Genomic DNA, 16,282 nt, shown 5'->3' on the forward strand with positions numbered 1-16,282 from the left:
GTCTGGGTGACAGAGTGAGACTCCAACTCAAAAAAAAAAAAAAAAATTATATCATAAATTAGTTCAAAGATGTACACAGAACTAGATTTTACTGGATGTAGCTTAAATGGAATATGAGTCAGTGGAAGGATCAGGTATGAGTTTGAGGCATGGCTATTTCTTTCTTTTGTTTGTTTGTTTGTTTGTTTGTTTTTGAGTTGGAGTCTCACTCTGTCACCCAGGTTGGAGGGCAGTGGCATGCTCACAGACACCACAACCTTGAGCAGCTGGGCTCAGGTGATCCTTCTGTCTCAGCCTTCCAAGTAGCTGGAACCACAGGCGTGTGCCATCATACCCAGCTAATTTTTCTTGATTTATTGTAGATATGAGTCAAGTTGTCCAGACTGGTCTCGAACCTGTAGGCTCAGGCAATCCTCTCTCCTCAGCCTCCCAAAATGCTGAGATTATAGGCGTGAGCCACCATGCCTGGCTGCATGGCTATTTCTTTAAAGAAACAGAGAAGCATTTAGGACCTGTTGAGGGGACAGCAACTTGAATTGAAACAAGTTGTCTTGCCTTGTGGACCACAAAGAAAGAGTAAATTAATAAGCAATAGCAAGGCAACTAGAATAGTGGTTCTCAAAGTGTAACACCCACCCCCTCCCTCTGAACAACAGCATCAGCATTACTCAGAAACTGGTTAGAAGTGCATATTAATTGACCAGGTGTGGTGACTCAGCCTGTAATCCCAGCACTATGGGAGGCTGAGGTGAGAAGATTACCTGAGCCCATGGGTTCCAGACCAGCCTGGGCAATTTGGTGAGACCTGTCTCTACAATAAATCAAAAAATCAGCTAGGCGAAGCAGCACACACCTGTGGTTCCTGCTACTTGGAAGGTTGAGATGGAAGGATTGCCTGTGTATATCTTTGAACTAATTTATGACCAAATTAATTATCAGCAGGTAGAGGCTGCAGTGGCCATGAGTGTGCCACTGTACTCTAACCTGGGCGACAGAGTGAGACTCCAACTCAAAAAAAGAAAAAAAAAAGAAGTGCAAATTACCAGACCCAAGCCCAGACCTACTGAATCAGACCTACTGAATCCAGCTGATTTTGACATAAGCTCAGATCTGAGAACAACTGAGCTAGAAGCAGCTTGGATTCCCCAGATCCTAGAAGAACTACTGCCAGTTAGGTGGGGAGGCCTCAATGGATGATCTGGAAAGGCAATAAGTAAATTCTATCCACTTCTTTCTGTCTCCACCACCACTGCTCATGCCCAGGCACCATCATCTCATCTAGTCTAGTGCAATGGTTTTATAATCAACCATTATCAATCCTCCTATCTTGCCCCACACAATCCATATTCACCAGCAGAAAGCATGATTTTAACCATTTATAAAATGAGGTTATTACTCCCTTGCTTGAAGTCTTCAGTGGATTCCCATCATAAGAAATAAACTCTGAAGTCCTCGTGGCCCAAAAGACCCTGCATGAACCATCCCTCACCAGGACCTTTTACTTGACCTCTTGTCCCTGTGCATCTTGTTGTTTAATCAGCATAGGACACAGAAGAATTCTTCTCTTGCTCTTTGGTTGCATTCTGGACCCCTTGCCATTTAGGTTTCAGCTTACGTGTTACCTCCACAAAGAGGCCTCACCTGACACCCCAGTATAAGGTAAACCCACGAGTTCTTATCAGTTAGCTGAGGCATTTTTGTTGTTGTTAAGACAATCTTTCTTGGATTAGCTGAGTAATTTTTGACAAGTTATTTAATCTCCTTAGAGCTAATTTATTAATTCATAAAGCGGGACTCAAAATAACCCATAGGGTTGCATGAACATCAAATGAGATAAAACAGAGAAAGTAGGCCAGGCATGGTGGCTTAAGCCTGTAATCCCAGAACTTTGGGAGCCTGAGGCAAGAGGATTGCCTGAGCCGGCGGATTCAAGACCAGCCTGGGCAACTTGGTGAGACCTCGTCTCTACAATATATCAAAAAATTAGCCAGGAATTGTAGCATGCACCTGTAGTTCCAGCTACTTGGAAGGCTGAGGTGGAATGATAGCCTAAGCCCATCAGGTTGAGGCTGTGGTGACCATGATGGTACCACTGCACTCCAGCCTGGGTGACAGAGTAAGACTCTGAGTCAAAAAAAAAAAATAGGAAAAGTATCTCATGCAGAAGAGTGGCCCCACGAGGAAGTTTGCGCTCATGGTCTCCCCCTGTCCAGGCCTTCATTTGTCCCCATGGCATCAGTCCATAGCCCTGGGCTGTCCTCCATTTTCACTTCCCTCTTACTTCAACACATCTTGTATCCCACGGCCAGTTTAGTAATATTCAAACTCTATTTTTAAAAGAAATCTGACCTCACTCTTATGAGAATGTAAATCCCCATACGTTCTCCCTACTTTTGATCCCATCTAATCATCACAAAGTGTTTCTTAAGCACTTAAGAATTCAAATAGTACTACTACAGGTCCAGGACTTTTCAGTCGCCCCAAAGACATCTTGAGGGTGTCTTTGGTTTACAGGCCCAAATTTGTCATTTTAATTGTTCCTCTACATTATTCTGCTCATTAATAAAAAAAAAGAGAGAAGGATGGGCGTGGCGGCTCATGCCTATAATCCCAGCACTTTGGGAGCCCGAGATGAGAGGATTGCTGGAGCCCACAAGTTCGAGACCAGCCTGGGCAACTTGGCGAGACCTCATCTCTACAATAAATGAAAAAAATTAGCCAGGTATGATGGTGTGTTCCTATAGTTCTAGCTACCTGGAAGGCTGAGGCGGAAGGATCACCTGAGCCCAGCAGGTAGAGTCTGTGGTGGCTGTGAGTGTGCCACTGCATTCTAGCCTGGGCGACAGAGTGAGACTTCAACTCAAAAAAAAAAAAAAAGAAAGAAAGAAAGAAAAGAAGGAAAAATGACAAGTGAGACTCAGCATCTCTTATAATTGGCTGTGGGAGCAACAGAACCTGGTGGCAGTTGCCATGAAGGTATGTAGAGGTCCTGGTGATGGGTTATCAACAGAACTCAAGTGCTGCAGCCAGTCCAGGAAGTGGAGAGAGCGCCAACCAGGATATCAACAGAGGGCAAGGCTGCCACTCAAGGACCAGGCTGAATGGGTTCCTAGAGTCTGGGGTGCGAGTGCAACTTAAGCTGCTCCTAGCACTTAGTCAATGTTCATTTAATAGGACTCAGTTGGATGGAACCCTAAAGAGGACAGTGTTTTGAAAGAGCTTTTCAACTTAGGTTAATGCAGCCTTCACTAAATTGTAAAGACTTCAGTGGGTTCAAAATATAACAGACAGTTAAAATATAAATAGACAGTCTTTTTTTTTTTGAGTTGAAGTCTCACTCCGTCGCCCGCTGGAATGCAGTGGCACACTCATGGTCACCCCAGTGTCGACCTGCTGGGCTCCGGCGATCCTTCCACCTCAGCCTTCCAAGTAGCTGGAACTACAGGCGCGAACTATCATGCCTGGCTAATTCTTTTTTTTAAGTTTATTGTAGAGACTAGGTCTCGCCAAGTTGCCTAGGCCGGTCTCGAACCTGCAGGCTCAGGCAATCCTTTCGCCTTGGCCTCCCAAAGTGCTGGGGATTACAGGCTTGAGCCACCATGCCCAGCTAACAGACACTCTTAATGATGCCGTAGTTGTTTCCAAATTTGAAGTTTCAAGTACTTCTTGGGCTGGGCACGGTATCTCATGCTTGTAATCCCAGCTACTTGGGATGCTGAGGCAGGAGGATCACTTGAGCCCAGGATGAGGCTGCAGTGAGCTGTGACTGTGCTACCGTACTCCAGCCTGGACAACAGAGTGAGACCCAGACTCAAAAAAGAAAAAGTACTTGCTTTTTAAACAATTGCAGTCATAGAGTTAGGAATCTGGATCATCATGTGATGCTATGGCATCCCAGTTCCTCTACGGCAAACTGATAGTTCTGTCCCCGTGCCTTTAAGGGTGTACAGAACTTAAAAGTTGTTGAAACAAAATTGTAGGCAAGTTTTTAAACATTATCTATGCAAGGAACCCTAAAAGTAGGGTCTCACCAACTCTAAATGCTTCACTCTAGGGGAGTGGACTGGATAGGTATTCCCTAAAAGATCCTGTCTCACAGGTCCAGAGGAAGCACAGCTTTCTTGTTATGCCATGACTAGAACTCCCTTCTATAAAGAATTTCAGGAGAGCCTCCTACTGACAGATACAAAGGTTTCCTCAAGGCCTTTTGGTCCCAGTGGCATCAGTCCCTCAGCCAAGTATTTCCTGTTCTTAGTATCCTAAATATTGCTGAAATAATTTTAATTGTATAAGTTGTTTTTTTGTTTTTACATCATTGACCTCATCAGACTTATAGCCATATTTTCATATGTGGTTGTGAGGATTCCATGAGATAATTTATGCCAAAATTTTAGGCCAGTGCCAAGGAATACTATCCATATTCCAGAAATCCTCTATTCCAGAACTTCTCAAACTTCAATGCACTTAGGAATCACCTGAGTAATCTTCTTAAAATGCAGATTCTGGGCCAGGCTCAGTGGCTCGGCCTGTAATCTCAGCACTTTGGGAAGCTGAGGCGAGAGCACTGCCTGAGCCCACAGGTTTGAGACCAGGCTGGGCAACTTGGCAAGACCTTTTTATAAAAAATAAAAAATTAGCTGGGCATGATAGCACACACCTGTAGTTCTGGCTACTTGGAAGGCTAAGGTGGAAGGTTGATGCAGGGATGGCCATGAGCATGCCACTGCACTCCAGCCTGGGTGACAGAGTGAGACTCCAACTCAAAAAAAAAAAAGAAAAAGAAAAATCACAGCATCACACAGAGCTACCCATGTGCAGTGGCCAAGGGCTTAGTTGGTACTAAGGGCAGAGTAGGACAAAGCCTGAAAGAATGAGGAGGAGGTGGTGACCAAGTGTGACCAACAAAGTCATGATAACACATATAGAAGGTATATTTAAATCACTGACTCAAGCAAAAGAGAATGAGATTAATAGATAATAGTTTTAACATTCTTTACTATAATTTTAAAGTTAGTAGGCAAACAGGGTTGATGTCAGGGAGATATATTTAGGCAAGAGGCCCTCTCAGCACCCTTCGCATGATGTCAGTGACCGACTATTCTGCCTCCTCATGTGGCTAGCCCTGGCCATAATGATTTATTTCTGAGCTTTAACTCCAGTGAAAGTGACAAGGTATAAAATTAAAGGTCAAAGACAGTCTTTAAGGCCTGGTACGGTGGCTCATGCCTGTAATCCCCTAGCACTTTGGGATGCCTAGGTGGGAGGATTGCTTGAGCCCAGGAGTTTGAGACAAGTTTGGGTAACATATCAAGTCCTCATCTCTACAAAAAATAAAAAAATTCGTGGGGCATGGTGGCATTTGGCTGTAGTCTCAGCTGCTCAGGAGGTTGAGGCATGAGGATCACCTGAGCCCAGGAAGTCAAGGTTGCCATGAACCGTGATCATGCCACTGCACTCTAGTCTGGGTGACAGAGTGAGACCCCAAAAGTTAAGCAAACAAAAAACCCAAAAAACAAAAATAATCTTTAATCTTAACCTATTAAGTTTAAGTCAATGAATTAGTCACTTTAATTATATTGTCCTGTTTCCCTGCTATGGAGATATTTAATTCCAGAGAAACAAAGTGTATATAATTAACTGTTAAAGAAATATTTTCTCCTCTTGAGATTTTAAAACATCTTCCCACCTGGTTCCATAACCCTGAGCTCTGGGCTGTAGTTCCAGTACCTTCACTGTACCCCCAAAATGTAACCACCCTTCCTCCAATCTATTTAACTTCACAGTCTGCAGTTTTCCACTGATGCGAACAACCTCTCTACCTTTAAATTTTTAGAAACTTAGTTAGTTAATTCTCATATTTTATGCTTAAATATTATTATCACTATTTGAAATTACTGTCATATTGGCCAAGAAAGTGCTTAAGTAGCTGGATTATCTAGGAGTAGCTGTGAGTCAGCCTGTCTGCTTGGTTACTCCTAAGCCAACACACCCTCGTCTCACTAGGACAGCACTCCAGCATATCCTTGGAGACCTCAGTGCCATAGAAACCTTGGAAAAACGAAACTAAAGTAAGCACAGTGAATGTGACTATGCCCAGCGAGCAGGCACAATTGTCACCCAGACACAGATAGCAGAGTCAGGGCGTATGGATGGAGGTAACACAGGCAGGCAGGATAGAACTGGGAGTTAGGGTATCTGAGCAGTTGTTTTAGGTCTCCTTTTACTTGACATTGGTAGCCTCAGCCTGTACGCTTCAAAGTTCAGAGTAACACAGAATCCCTTTTGCCGCATAAGCCACTTCCCAGGGTGTCCTTAGCTGAACTCTGAACCAGAGAAAAACAAGGAAATAAACACTGCTCCCTTACCCCTGCAGACATTTGTGTATGCAACCACTATGCAGTTATTCCAGAAGCTAGAAAAAAATCAATCTACATTTTGTAACTTTTAATACTTCAAGTATCATTAGTCATTTTCCTTCTGCCACGCTGGATGTGCAAATTTTAGGGTTTTAGCAATTTTTGGTTTTGGTGCATATGCCTGCATACATTTTTCAACTTTAAAATACTTTCACTTGTATTCCACGGATGCGTTTTGGATTCAAGGGAGCTGGGGAGGAGAGAGAGTCACATTTAGGGAATATTGTTAGAGAAAAACAAGTTTTAAACTCAGCAGATAGAGTTTCAACAGCACATGCAATAAATACGATAGGGATACATTAACCAGTAGGGTGACACAGGAGATAAAATGTAAGCTACATGAGAATGATTTGCAATTAGTACAGCAGATGTTGACTGGAGAAAAGCTCTCAGCATCTGGACTTTAGAAAAGAGGAATTCTGGGTTCTGGGCCTTCCACCTATATTCTCACCACCTCCTCTGCCTCCCAGCTACCTCCACTTCCACCCCTAGCCTTAATGGTTTACCACAGAACAATTCTGGTGGATTGCAGAAGACAGAACCCAAGCTGTCTGAAAGCAGGTAATCTCTTCCTGCTCTATGATTTTACATTTGAAACAAGTTTACACATGGCTGGGTCTCATTTTCAGGGCTAGCCCTCCCCCCACCCCCTTGTATAATTAGCTTAACAACTCTCTGCCTCAGGGCATAAAGCTGATATGCAGCTCAGTGTCGGCTACCTAATCATCACCCCATGTCCCCTTGGTGTGTCTCTGGTGTTTGCAAAGCTTACCTTAGTGGACTGGGATGAGTCGGCATCTGCTGCACCTGCGTCCCTTGACTGTGAGCGAGCAGACTGCAGGGAGGTGGCTGGGGGTGCATCAGCTGCAGCAGAGGACAGGGTTCTGTTGGGGAGCCAGGGAAAGGAGAGAAAACTTCAACAGAAATAGTTCAAGTGTTTCGAAGTTAAAAATAAAACGATATCACAAGGGGCAATGTGACCAGGCTCGGCTTACGACGTTTTCCTGCCCCTGTATTTATCCATGCTCGGTCTCTACCGGAGTGGCATTTAGCAAAGGAAACTCGATGGGAAAGGTGTTTTATATCAATGGGTTTTCTTTCCCTCGAGGAAAGAGGAAAATGCTTTTGAGAAGGATCATTTTCAAGGCTAGAGCAGTCTCTTCGTGTGTGCAGTCGGCAGGTCCAGCTGTGCCAGAGGAGGTTGGTGGGGCATTCGGGACGGGCTGCTGCTCTAATTATAACTATGTTTCTCACCTAAAGCCATCGCTCGCTGAAGCAGCAACTTGAGCAAGTGACGTGCTGTCCTGCTCCTGTTTCTTGTCATGACAAGTCAGTGACTGTCCTCTCCTGGCCCTTGTCTTTTCCAGGTGACTGGGAAAGGGAGAATTTGTAATTCAGAAGTCAGTCATACAGTAAGTCCAGTGTGAGAGAATTAGAGGTGGCAGGAGGTTTAGCTATCACTTAATCCATCTCCCTCTTTTTACAGATGAGACAGAGGTTCAGAGAAGGTGAGTTGCTCATCCAAGGCCATACAACTGGAGAGTGGAAGAGCCAGAGGGAAGACCTACTGAGTTCTTTGAAATCTAGTGTTCTTTATCTTATCCTCTTCAGACGAACTCATTCAGCCATCTTCTGAGAAAAACTATATATATATAATCCTGACTTTGCTAATTCCTAGATATGTGGCTTTGACCAAGTTATTTATTGAACCATTCTGTATTTCAGTTTTCCCAGTTGTTAAGTGGGGATGATAATACTTGTTGTGACCACGTGTAACTGTGTCAACACATTAATGTTTTGATATACATAAAGCAAAAAGACGTGTACCAAATACCAAGCGTTCAACAGTGCTAGCTGTATTTTGACTAAAAACAGATGTGCTAAATTCTTCTATAATTAACAGTCACTGAGTTTTCCTTTCTCCTGGATTCTTCCACACAGGTACACTTATTTGGGGTGAACAACTCACAGTTGAAAACTGTAAACATTTTCCATATTGATCTTTTAATCTCGAAACTTTTCTGAACTCATTAATTAGTTCTAACAGTTTTCTTATGGATTCCTTAGGATTTTCTATGTACAAGATCATGCCATCTGTGAATGGAAATATCTGTACTTCTTACTTTTCAATCTGGATGCCTTTTATTTCCTTCCAGCACTATGTTTAACAAGAGTGATGAAAGCAACCATATCTGACTTGTTCCTGATCTTAGAGGGAAAGCATTTGGTTTTTCATTGGTAAGTATGCTACCTGTGGGTTTTTGTAAATGGTATTTTTCTTCCTTCCTTTCTTCTTTTCTTCCTTCTTTCCTTCCTCCCTCCCTCCCTCCTTTCCTTCCTTCCTTCCTTCCTTCCTTCCTTCCTTCCTTCCTTCCTTCCTTCTTTTTTCATTTTTTGAGTCTGGGTCTCACTCTGTCGCCCAAGCTGGACTGCAATGGCACTATCATAGTTCACTGCAGCCTCAACCTCCTGGGCTCAGACAATTCTTCCACCTCAGCCTCCTGAGTAGCTAGGACTGCAGGCATTCACCACCACTCCTAGCTAATTTTTTTTATTTTTTAATTTTTCATGAAGACGAAGTCTCGCTCTGTTGCCTAAGCTGGTCTCAAACTCCTGGGCCCAAGCTACCCTCCCACCTTGGCCTCCCAAGGTGTTAGAATTAGGGGTGTGAGCTACCACACCCAGCTATAGATATTCTTTATAAAGTTGAAGGAGAGGAGCTTGATAATTTGGCCTAGTTTGTTGAGTGTCTGTATCATGAAAGGATGTAGAACTTTGTCAAATGCTTTTTTTGTGCCTATCAAGATGATAATGTGGTTTTGGTTCTTTATTCTATTAATAATGGATTATGCATTGGTGGATTTTTGTGCGTTAAATCAACCTTCCATTTCTGGATAAACCCCACTTGGTCATGGTACATAATCCTTTTTATATGTTGCTGAATTCAATCTGTTAGTATTTTATTGAGGATTTTTGCATCTGTATTCAGAAGAGATATTATAAGTTGAGCATCCCAAATCTGAACATCTGAAGTCCAAAATGCTTTAAAATCTGAAACTTTTTGAGTACCAACATAACACCGCAAGCAGAAAATTTCATACCTGACCTCATGTGATAGATCATGATCAAAACTTAGTTTCATGCAAAAAATATATAAAATGTTATATAAAATTACCTTCGGGGTATATATATATATATATATGGTATATATAAAACACAAATGAATTTCACATTTAGACTTGTGTCCGATTCCCAGGATATCTCATTATGTATATGTATATGTATATCAAAAAGTAAAAACAAAAAAAAAATCCCTAATTTGAAACACTTCTAGTTTCAGGCATTTCCAATAAGGGATACTCACCTGTAATCTGTAGTTTTTCTGTAATGTCTTTGTCTAGTTTGGGTATCAGTGTAATACTGGTCTCATAGAATGAGTTAGGAAGTGTTTCCTCTCTCTTTTTTTTTTTTTTTTAGAAGAGTTTGTGAAGTGTTGGTGTTAATTCTTCTTTAAACATTTGGTAGAATTTAGCAGTGAGGCAATCTGAGCCTAGGCTTTTCTTTGTGCGAAGTTTTGATTACTAATTCAATTTCTTTACTTATGATAGCCCTGTCTCAGTCCATTTTGTGTTATAACAGAATACCTGAGACTTTGTAAATTTTTTTTTTTTTTTTTGAGTTGGAGTCTCACTCTGGCGCCCAGACTGGAGTGCAGTGGCCGCTCCCGGCCACCGCAGCCTCGACCCGCTGGGCTCCGGCGATCCTTCCGCCTCAGCCTTCCAAGTAGCCGGAATTACAGGCGCGTGCTACCACGCCCGGCTGATTTTTTGATTTATTGTAGAGATGAGGTCTCGCTGCCCAGGTGGGTCTCGAACCCACGGGCTCAGGCAATCCACTCAACTCAGCCTCCCAAAGGCGCGGGATTACAGGCTGAGCTACCGAGCCCGGCGACTTTGTAATTTTTAAAGAAGAGATTTATTTTACACATGTCTGAAGGCTGGGAAGTCCAAGACCAAGGTGGAAGGACAAGAGAGTGAGAGGGACAGAGTGTACACATGTGGGAGGGGAAGGAGGAAGGGTGGTGAGGGAGGGAATGGGGAGGGGGGAAGACACGACAGGGAGAGGGAGAAGGGGGAGGGGGAAGAAGAGTCGGGGAGAACACGGGGGTCAAACATCCTGTTATAAGGAGCCCACTCCCACTCCTGAAATAACTTACTCTCTCCTTCAATAACCCATTTGTGAGGGCTCTGCCTAATCCCCTCTAAAAGGTGCCAACACAGGAACGGTGGGGACACATTCATACCATAGCAAGCTCTAGTCATAGTGTTTCTATTTCGTTTTGAGTTCAGATTTGGTATTTTGTGACTTCCTTGGAATTTGTCCATGTCATCTAAATTACCTAATTTGTTGGCACTCAATTGTTTATGGTATTTCTTTATAATGTTTTTTATTTCAATGAGGCTGGTAGTAGCATTCCCTTTTATTTCTGATTCTAGTAGTTTGAGTTTTGTTTTTTTTTTGTTTTTGATCAATCAATCTAACTAAAGGTTTGTCATTTTGTTGATCTTTTCAAAGAATCGGCATTAGTTTCATTGATTTTCTCTATTGCTTTTCTAGTCCCTATTTCATTTATCTCTGCTCTAGGAATTATTTCTTTCTTTCTGTTTTCTTTGGACTTGGTTATTATCAATATCACATTATGATGATGTATTTATCAAGTTTGCCCAATAATTTTGTTATGTTTTGCTTCATACATTTTGGGTGTATGTTATTAAATAATACAAGTTCAGAATTATTATATCTTTCAGGTTAATGGTTCCTTTTGTTATATTTTTTCTAACAAAGTGTTTTACCTTAAAGTTTGTTTTATTTTACTTTAGAATCAGGGGGACATGTGAGGTTTGTTACGTAGGCATATTGCGAGAAGGCAAAGCCTGGGCTTCTGATAGGCCTGCCTCTGCCCCACCCCACTACCTCTGCTGTTGAGCATGGCACCCAATGGGTGCTTCTGAATCCCTTATTTCCCTTTCCTCCTTCCCCCATAGCAGTATCCAGTGTCTGTGGTTCTCATCCTTGTGCCCATATGCCCAGTGTTTGGTACCCACTTATGAGTGAGAGCATCAGGTATTCAGTACTGTTTCTGTGATAATTCATTTAGAATGATGACCTCCAGCTGCACCCATGTTGCTGCAGACGTCATGATTCTGTTCCTTTTTTTCCTTTAAAAAAATAGTTTTATTGAGATCTAACTTATATGCCATATAATTGACCCACTTAAAGCTATATAATTAAACGGTTTTGGGTATATTACATTAGTGATTTTTAAAGTTGTGCTAAAATAGATATAACATCAAATTCACCATTTTAATCATTTTTAAGGTGTACAATTAAGTGGCATTAAGTACATTCATAATGGTATACAACCATCACCACTACCCATTTTCAAAACTTTTTCTTGCCCCAAGCAGAAACTCTGTAGCCATAAAGCAATCCCGTTCTTTTTATGGCAGCATTGTATTCCATAGTGTATGTGTACCACATCTTGTTTATCCAGTCCATCACTGATGCACACCTGGATTGTTTCCATGTTTTTGCTGTTGTGAATAGTGCTGCAATAAACATACATGGACAGGTGTCTTTTCAGATGATTTAAGCTCCTTTGGATATATATCCAGAAGTGGGATTGCTGGGTTGAATGGTAGATCTATTTTTAGTTCTTTGAGAAATCTCCAAATTGTCTCCCACAGTTTCCATGTGTTGACATTCCTTAGCTTACATTCTCACCAACAAGTGTTCCCTTTTCTCAGCAACTACAGCACCTGTTGTTCTTTGGTTTTTTAATAATAGCCATTCTGGTCACAAATCATTGTGGTTTTGATTTATGTTTCTCTGATGATTAGTGATGTTGAGCATTTTTTTATGTTTGTTGGCCATTTGTGTGTTTTCATTTGAGAAGTATCTGTTCATGTCCCTGAAAGTTTAAATGGACAGATATTAAAAAAACTATGCCAGCTTTTTTTCTGTTTAAAAAAAGTTATTGATTGGAGACCTTCGCTTTTTTGATAGATATTTATAGCTATAAATTTTCTTCTAAGCTCTGATTTGGCTCCATCCCATAAGTTTTGGTATGTTTCGCTTTTGTTTTCATTGGCTCAAAAGTGTTTTCCTTGGCCAGGCATGGTGGTTCATGCCTATAATCCCAGCACTTTGGGAGGCCTAGGTCGGAGGATTGCTTAAGCCTAGGAATTCAAGTCCAGTCTAGAGGGGGGGGTGTGGTGGCTCACACCTGTAATCCTAGCACTTTGAGAGGCCAGGTGAGAGTAATGCCTGACCCCAGCCTGGGCAACATAGCAAGATCTCATCTCTATTACAAATAATAATAATAATAAAGAAAAGACTAGCCTAAGCAACATAACGATATTTTTCTCAAAAAAAAAAAAAAAAAAATCAAAACCTTAGCTGGGTGTGGTGGCTCGCATCTGTAGTCCCAGCTACTCAGGAAGCTGAGGTGGAAGGATCACCTGAGCTCAGGAGGTCGAGACTGCAGTGAGCCATGACTATGCCACTGTACTTCAGCCCGGGCAGCAGAGTGAGATTTCCGTTCTAAGTAAGTAAATAAATAAATACTACTTGGAAGGCTGAGGCAGAAGGATCGCCGGAGCCCAGCAGGTCGAGGCTGCGGTGGCCGGGAGCGGCCACTGCACTCCAGTCTGGGCGACAGAGTGAGACTCCAACTCAAAAAATAAGTAAATAAATAAATAAATACAAATGTTTTCCAAATTTCCTTGTGATTTCTTCTTTCCCCATTGACTGTATAGGATTGTGTTGTTTAATATCCACATATTTGGCCGAGCTCGGTGACTCAGCCTGTAATCCCAGCACTTTGGGAGGCCGAGGCGAGTGGATTGCCTGCGCCCGCGGGTTCGAGACCCACGTGGGCAAGTTGGCAAAACCTCATCTCTACAATAAATCAAAAATCAACCAGGCATGGGAATGCGTGCCTGTAGTTTCAGCTACTTGGAAGGCTGAGGCAGAAGGATCGCCAGAGCCCAGCAGGTGGAAGCTGCAGTGGCCGGGAGCGTGCCACTGCACTCCAGTCTGGGTGACAGAGTGAGACTCCAACTCAAAAAAAAAAAAAAATCCACATATTTGGCTATTGTCTTACTAGACTGGTGTGGCCATGTGCTCTTTGAGTTATGGCTGTCACCAAGTTTCCTAGCTTTGGCCCCCTCTCCTACCCTTGGAGAGGTGAATCTCCCTCTTTCTCTCTATAATTTACTTTCTAAATAAATTAGATTATTATCTAATCTAAAAAAAAAGCCCGGTGTGGTGACTCAACTTGGTGAGGCCTCATCTTTACTAAATCAAAAAATTAGCTGGGCGTGGTAGCATGCACCTGTAGTTCCAGCTACTTGGAAGGCTGAAGCCGAAGGATCACCAGATCCCAGCAGGGGTTCAACACTGGGATGGCCATGAGCGTAACACTGTACTCCAGCCTGGGCAAGCTGAGGTGAGTGGATTGCCTGAGCCCGCAGGTTTGAGACCCGCCTGGGCAGCGAGACCTTATCTCTACAATAAATCAAAAAATCAGCCGGGTGTGGTAGCGCATGCCTGTAATTCTGGTACTGGGAAGGCTGAGGCGGAAGGATCGCCGGAGCCCAGGAGGTCGAGGCTGCGGTGGCCGGGTGCGGCCATTGCACTCCAATCTGGGCGACAGAGTGAGACTCCAACTCAAAAAAAAAAAAAAAAAAGGAGACTCCAACTCAAAAAAAAAAAAATCCACATATTTGTGAATTTCCCAAATTTTCTTTTGCCATTGATCTCTAATTTCATTCCACTGTATTTAGAAAACACGCTTTGTATGATCGCAATATATTTTACATATATTATTTTATGGCCCCAAGTGCCTTTTATTCAAAACATTATCTATGTCATTTTTTAAGTTCTGAAATTTTCTTCACAGACATCGTAATTTTCTTTGTTAATTCCTAAACATTAAACTTTTTATTGAGAGATTCTTTCTTCCTTTCTTTTTGAGACAGGGTTTCACTGTCATTTAGGATGGAGTGCAGTGGTGTGATGCCAGCTCACTGCAGCCTCAACCTCCTGGACTCAACTGATTCACTTGCCTCAGCTTCCTGAGTAACTGGGACTACAGGTGTGCACCACCATGCCCGGCTAATTATTTTGATTCTTTTATAGAGACAAGGTCCATTATGTTGCCCAGGCTGGTCTCAAACTCCTGGGCTCAAACAATCTTTCAGCTTCCCAAAGTGCTGGCATTACAGGTGTGAGCTACCATGCCAGGCTAAGAAGGTATTTATTTTATTATTTTTAAAATTACTGATATTGAGAAATGCTATTAATTTTATAAGTTTGATCATGCAGCTGAAAAATGTCCTAAAATGTAATTCTAAAAATGTGACTATTGATTTTGTTAGTTTTCCTGGAGTATCATCCTATTTAAAATATCTGTTTTATTTCTTCCTATGCCAGTTTTAATTTTTTTCCATTAAAAATTTTTATTTATTTATTTTTATTTTAAAGATGTGGGGATACCTCAAAATAGTAAGAATCATCTATGAGAAACCCACAGCCAGCATACTGACAGAACTTGACTGAACTCCCCTGAAAACTGGAACAAGGCAAGGATGCCCACTCTCACCCTTCCTGTTCAACAGGAAGTTCTAGCTAGAAGAATCAGAGAAGAGAAGGCAATCAGGGGAATACAGATAGGAAAAGAGGAAATCAAGTTATCCCTTTCTGCAGATGACAAGATTCTATACCTCAAAAACCCAAGAGAATCTGTCAAAAACCTCCTTGCACTGGTAAAGAACTTTGGCAAAGTCTCATGGTATAAAATAAATGTGCAAAAGACAATTGCATTTTTATACACCAATAATAAACAAACAGAAACCCAAATAAAAAGCACAATCCCTTTCACAATAGCCACCAAAGAAATGAAATACCTTGGCATCTTCCTAACCGGAGATGTGAAAGACCTTTACAATGAAAACTACAAAACACTGCTCAAAGAAATAAAAAATGACACAAATAAGTGGGAAAATATTCCATGTTCATGGATTGGAAGAACCAACATTGTTAAGATGTCCATTCTACCCAAGGCAATCTACAGGTTTAACGCAATACCCATCAAATTACCAGCAACAGTATTCTCAGACCTAGAAACAATAATACAGGAATTCATATGGAAACATAAACGACCGTGAATAGCCAAAACAATCCTCAGCAAAAAAAAACAAAGCAGAAGGTATCACACTCCCAGACTTTAAACTTTATTATAAAGCTATAATAATCAAAACAGCCTGGTATTGGTACAAGAACAGGCATATAGACCTGGAATAGAATTGAGATCCCAGAAGCAAAACCTCAATTTCTCAACCAAATCATCTTCAATAAAACCTCCACCACCAACCACTGGGGAGAGGAGAACCTATCCAGTAAATGGTGCTGGGAAAACTGGCTGACCACATGCAGAAGATTGAAACAGGACCTCTACCTATCCCAATACACAAAACCCAATTCTAAATGGATCATAGACATAAACGTAAAACCTCAAACTATAAGAACCTAATAAATCAGGAGACACAGGATGGGCGCAGTGGCTCCCTGCACTTTGGGAGGTCAAGGCGAGAGGACTGCCTGAGCCGAGGAGTTTGAGACCAGCCTGGGCAACTTGGTGAGACCTCGTCTCTACAATAAATTAAAAAAAAAAAAAAAAGCCGGGCTCGGTGGCTCAGCCTGTAATCCCACGCCTTTGGGAGGCTGAGGTGAGTGGATTGCCTGAACCTGCGGGTTCGAGACCCGCCTGGGCAGTGAGACCTCATCTCTACATAAAAAAAAAA

At 42.1% G+C, this 16,282-nt stretch overlaps 1 protein-coding gene across 1 annotated transcript in view; it reads right to left on the bottom strand.

Annotated features, from left to right (window-relative positions):
• FBXO40 (F-box protein 40) overlaps nt 1-8,411 on the bottom strand; it is a 24,464-nt gene extending 16,053 nt beyond the window's left edge. The window contains exons 1-3 of the mRNA XM_021713101.1: nt 8,386-8,411; nt 7,671-7,787; nt 7,189-7,300 (exon numbers count right to left, since the gene is read on the bottom strand). Of these exons, the coding sequence (XP_021568776.1) occupies nt 7,189-7,300; nt 7,671-7,787; nt 8,386-8,411 (255 nt within the window). The remainder of the gene's footprint in view (nt 1-7,188; nt 7,301-7,670; nt 7,788-8,385) is intronic.
• Nucleotides 8,412-16,282: the final 7,871 nt, after the last annotated feature.

Source organism: Carlito syrichta, unplaced genomic scaffold (assembly GCF_000164805.1).
Source record: "Carlito syrichta isolate Samal-C Ts95f unplaced genomic scaffold, Tarsius_syrichta-2.0.1 Scaffold304179, whole genome shotgun sequence".
Taxonomy (NCBI): Eukaryota; Metazoa; Chordata; class Mammalia; order Primates; family Tarsiidae; genus Carlito; species Carlito syrichta.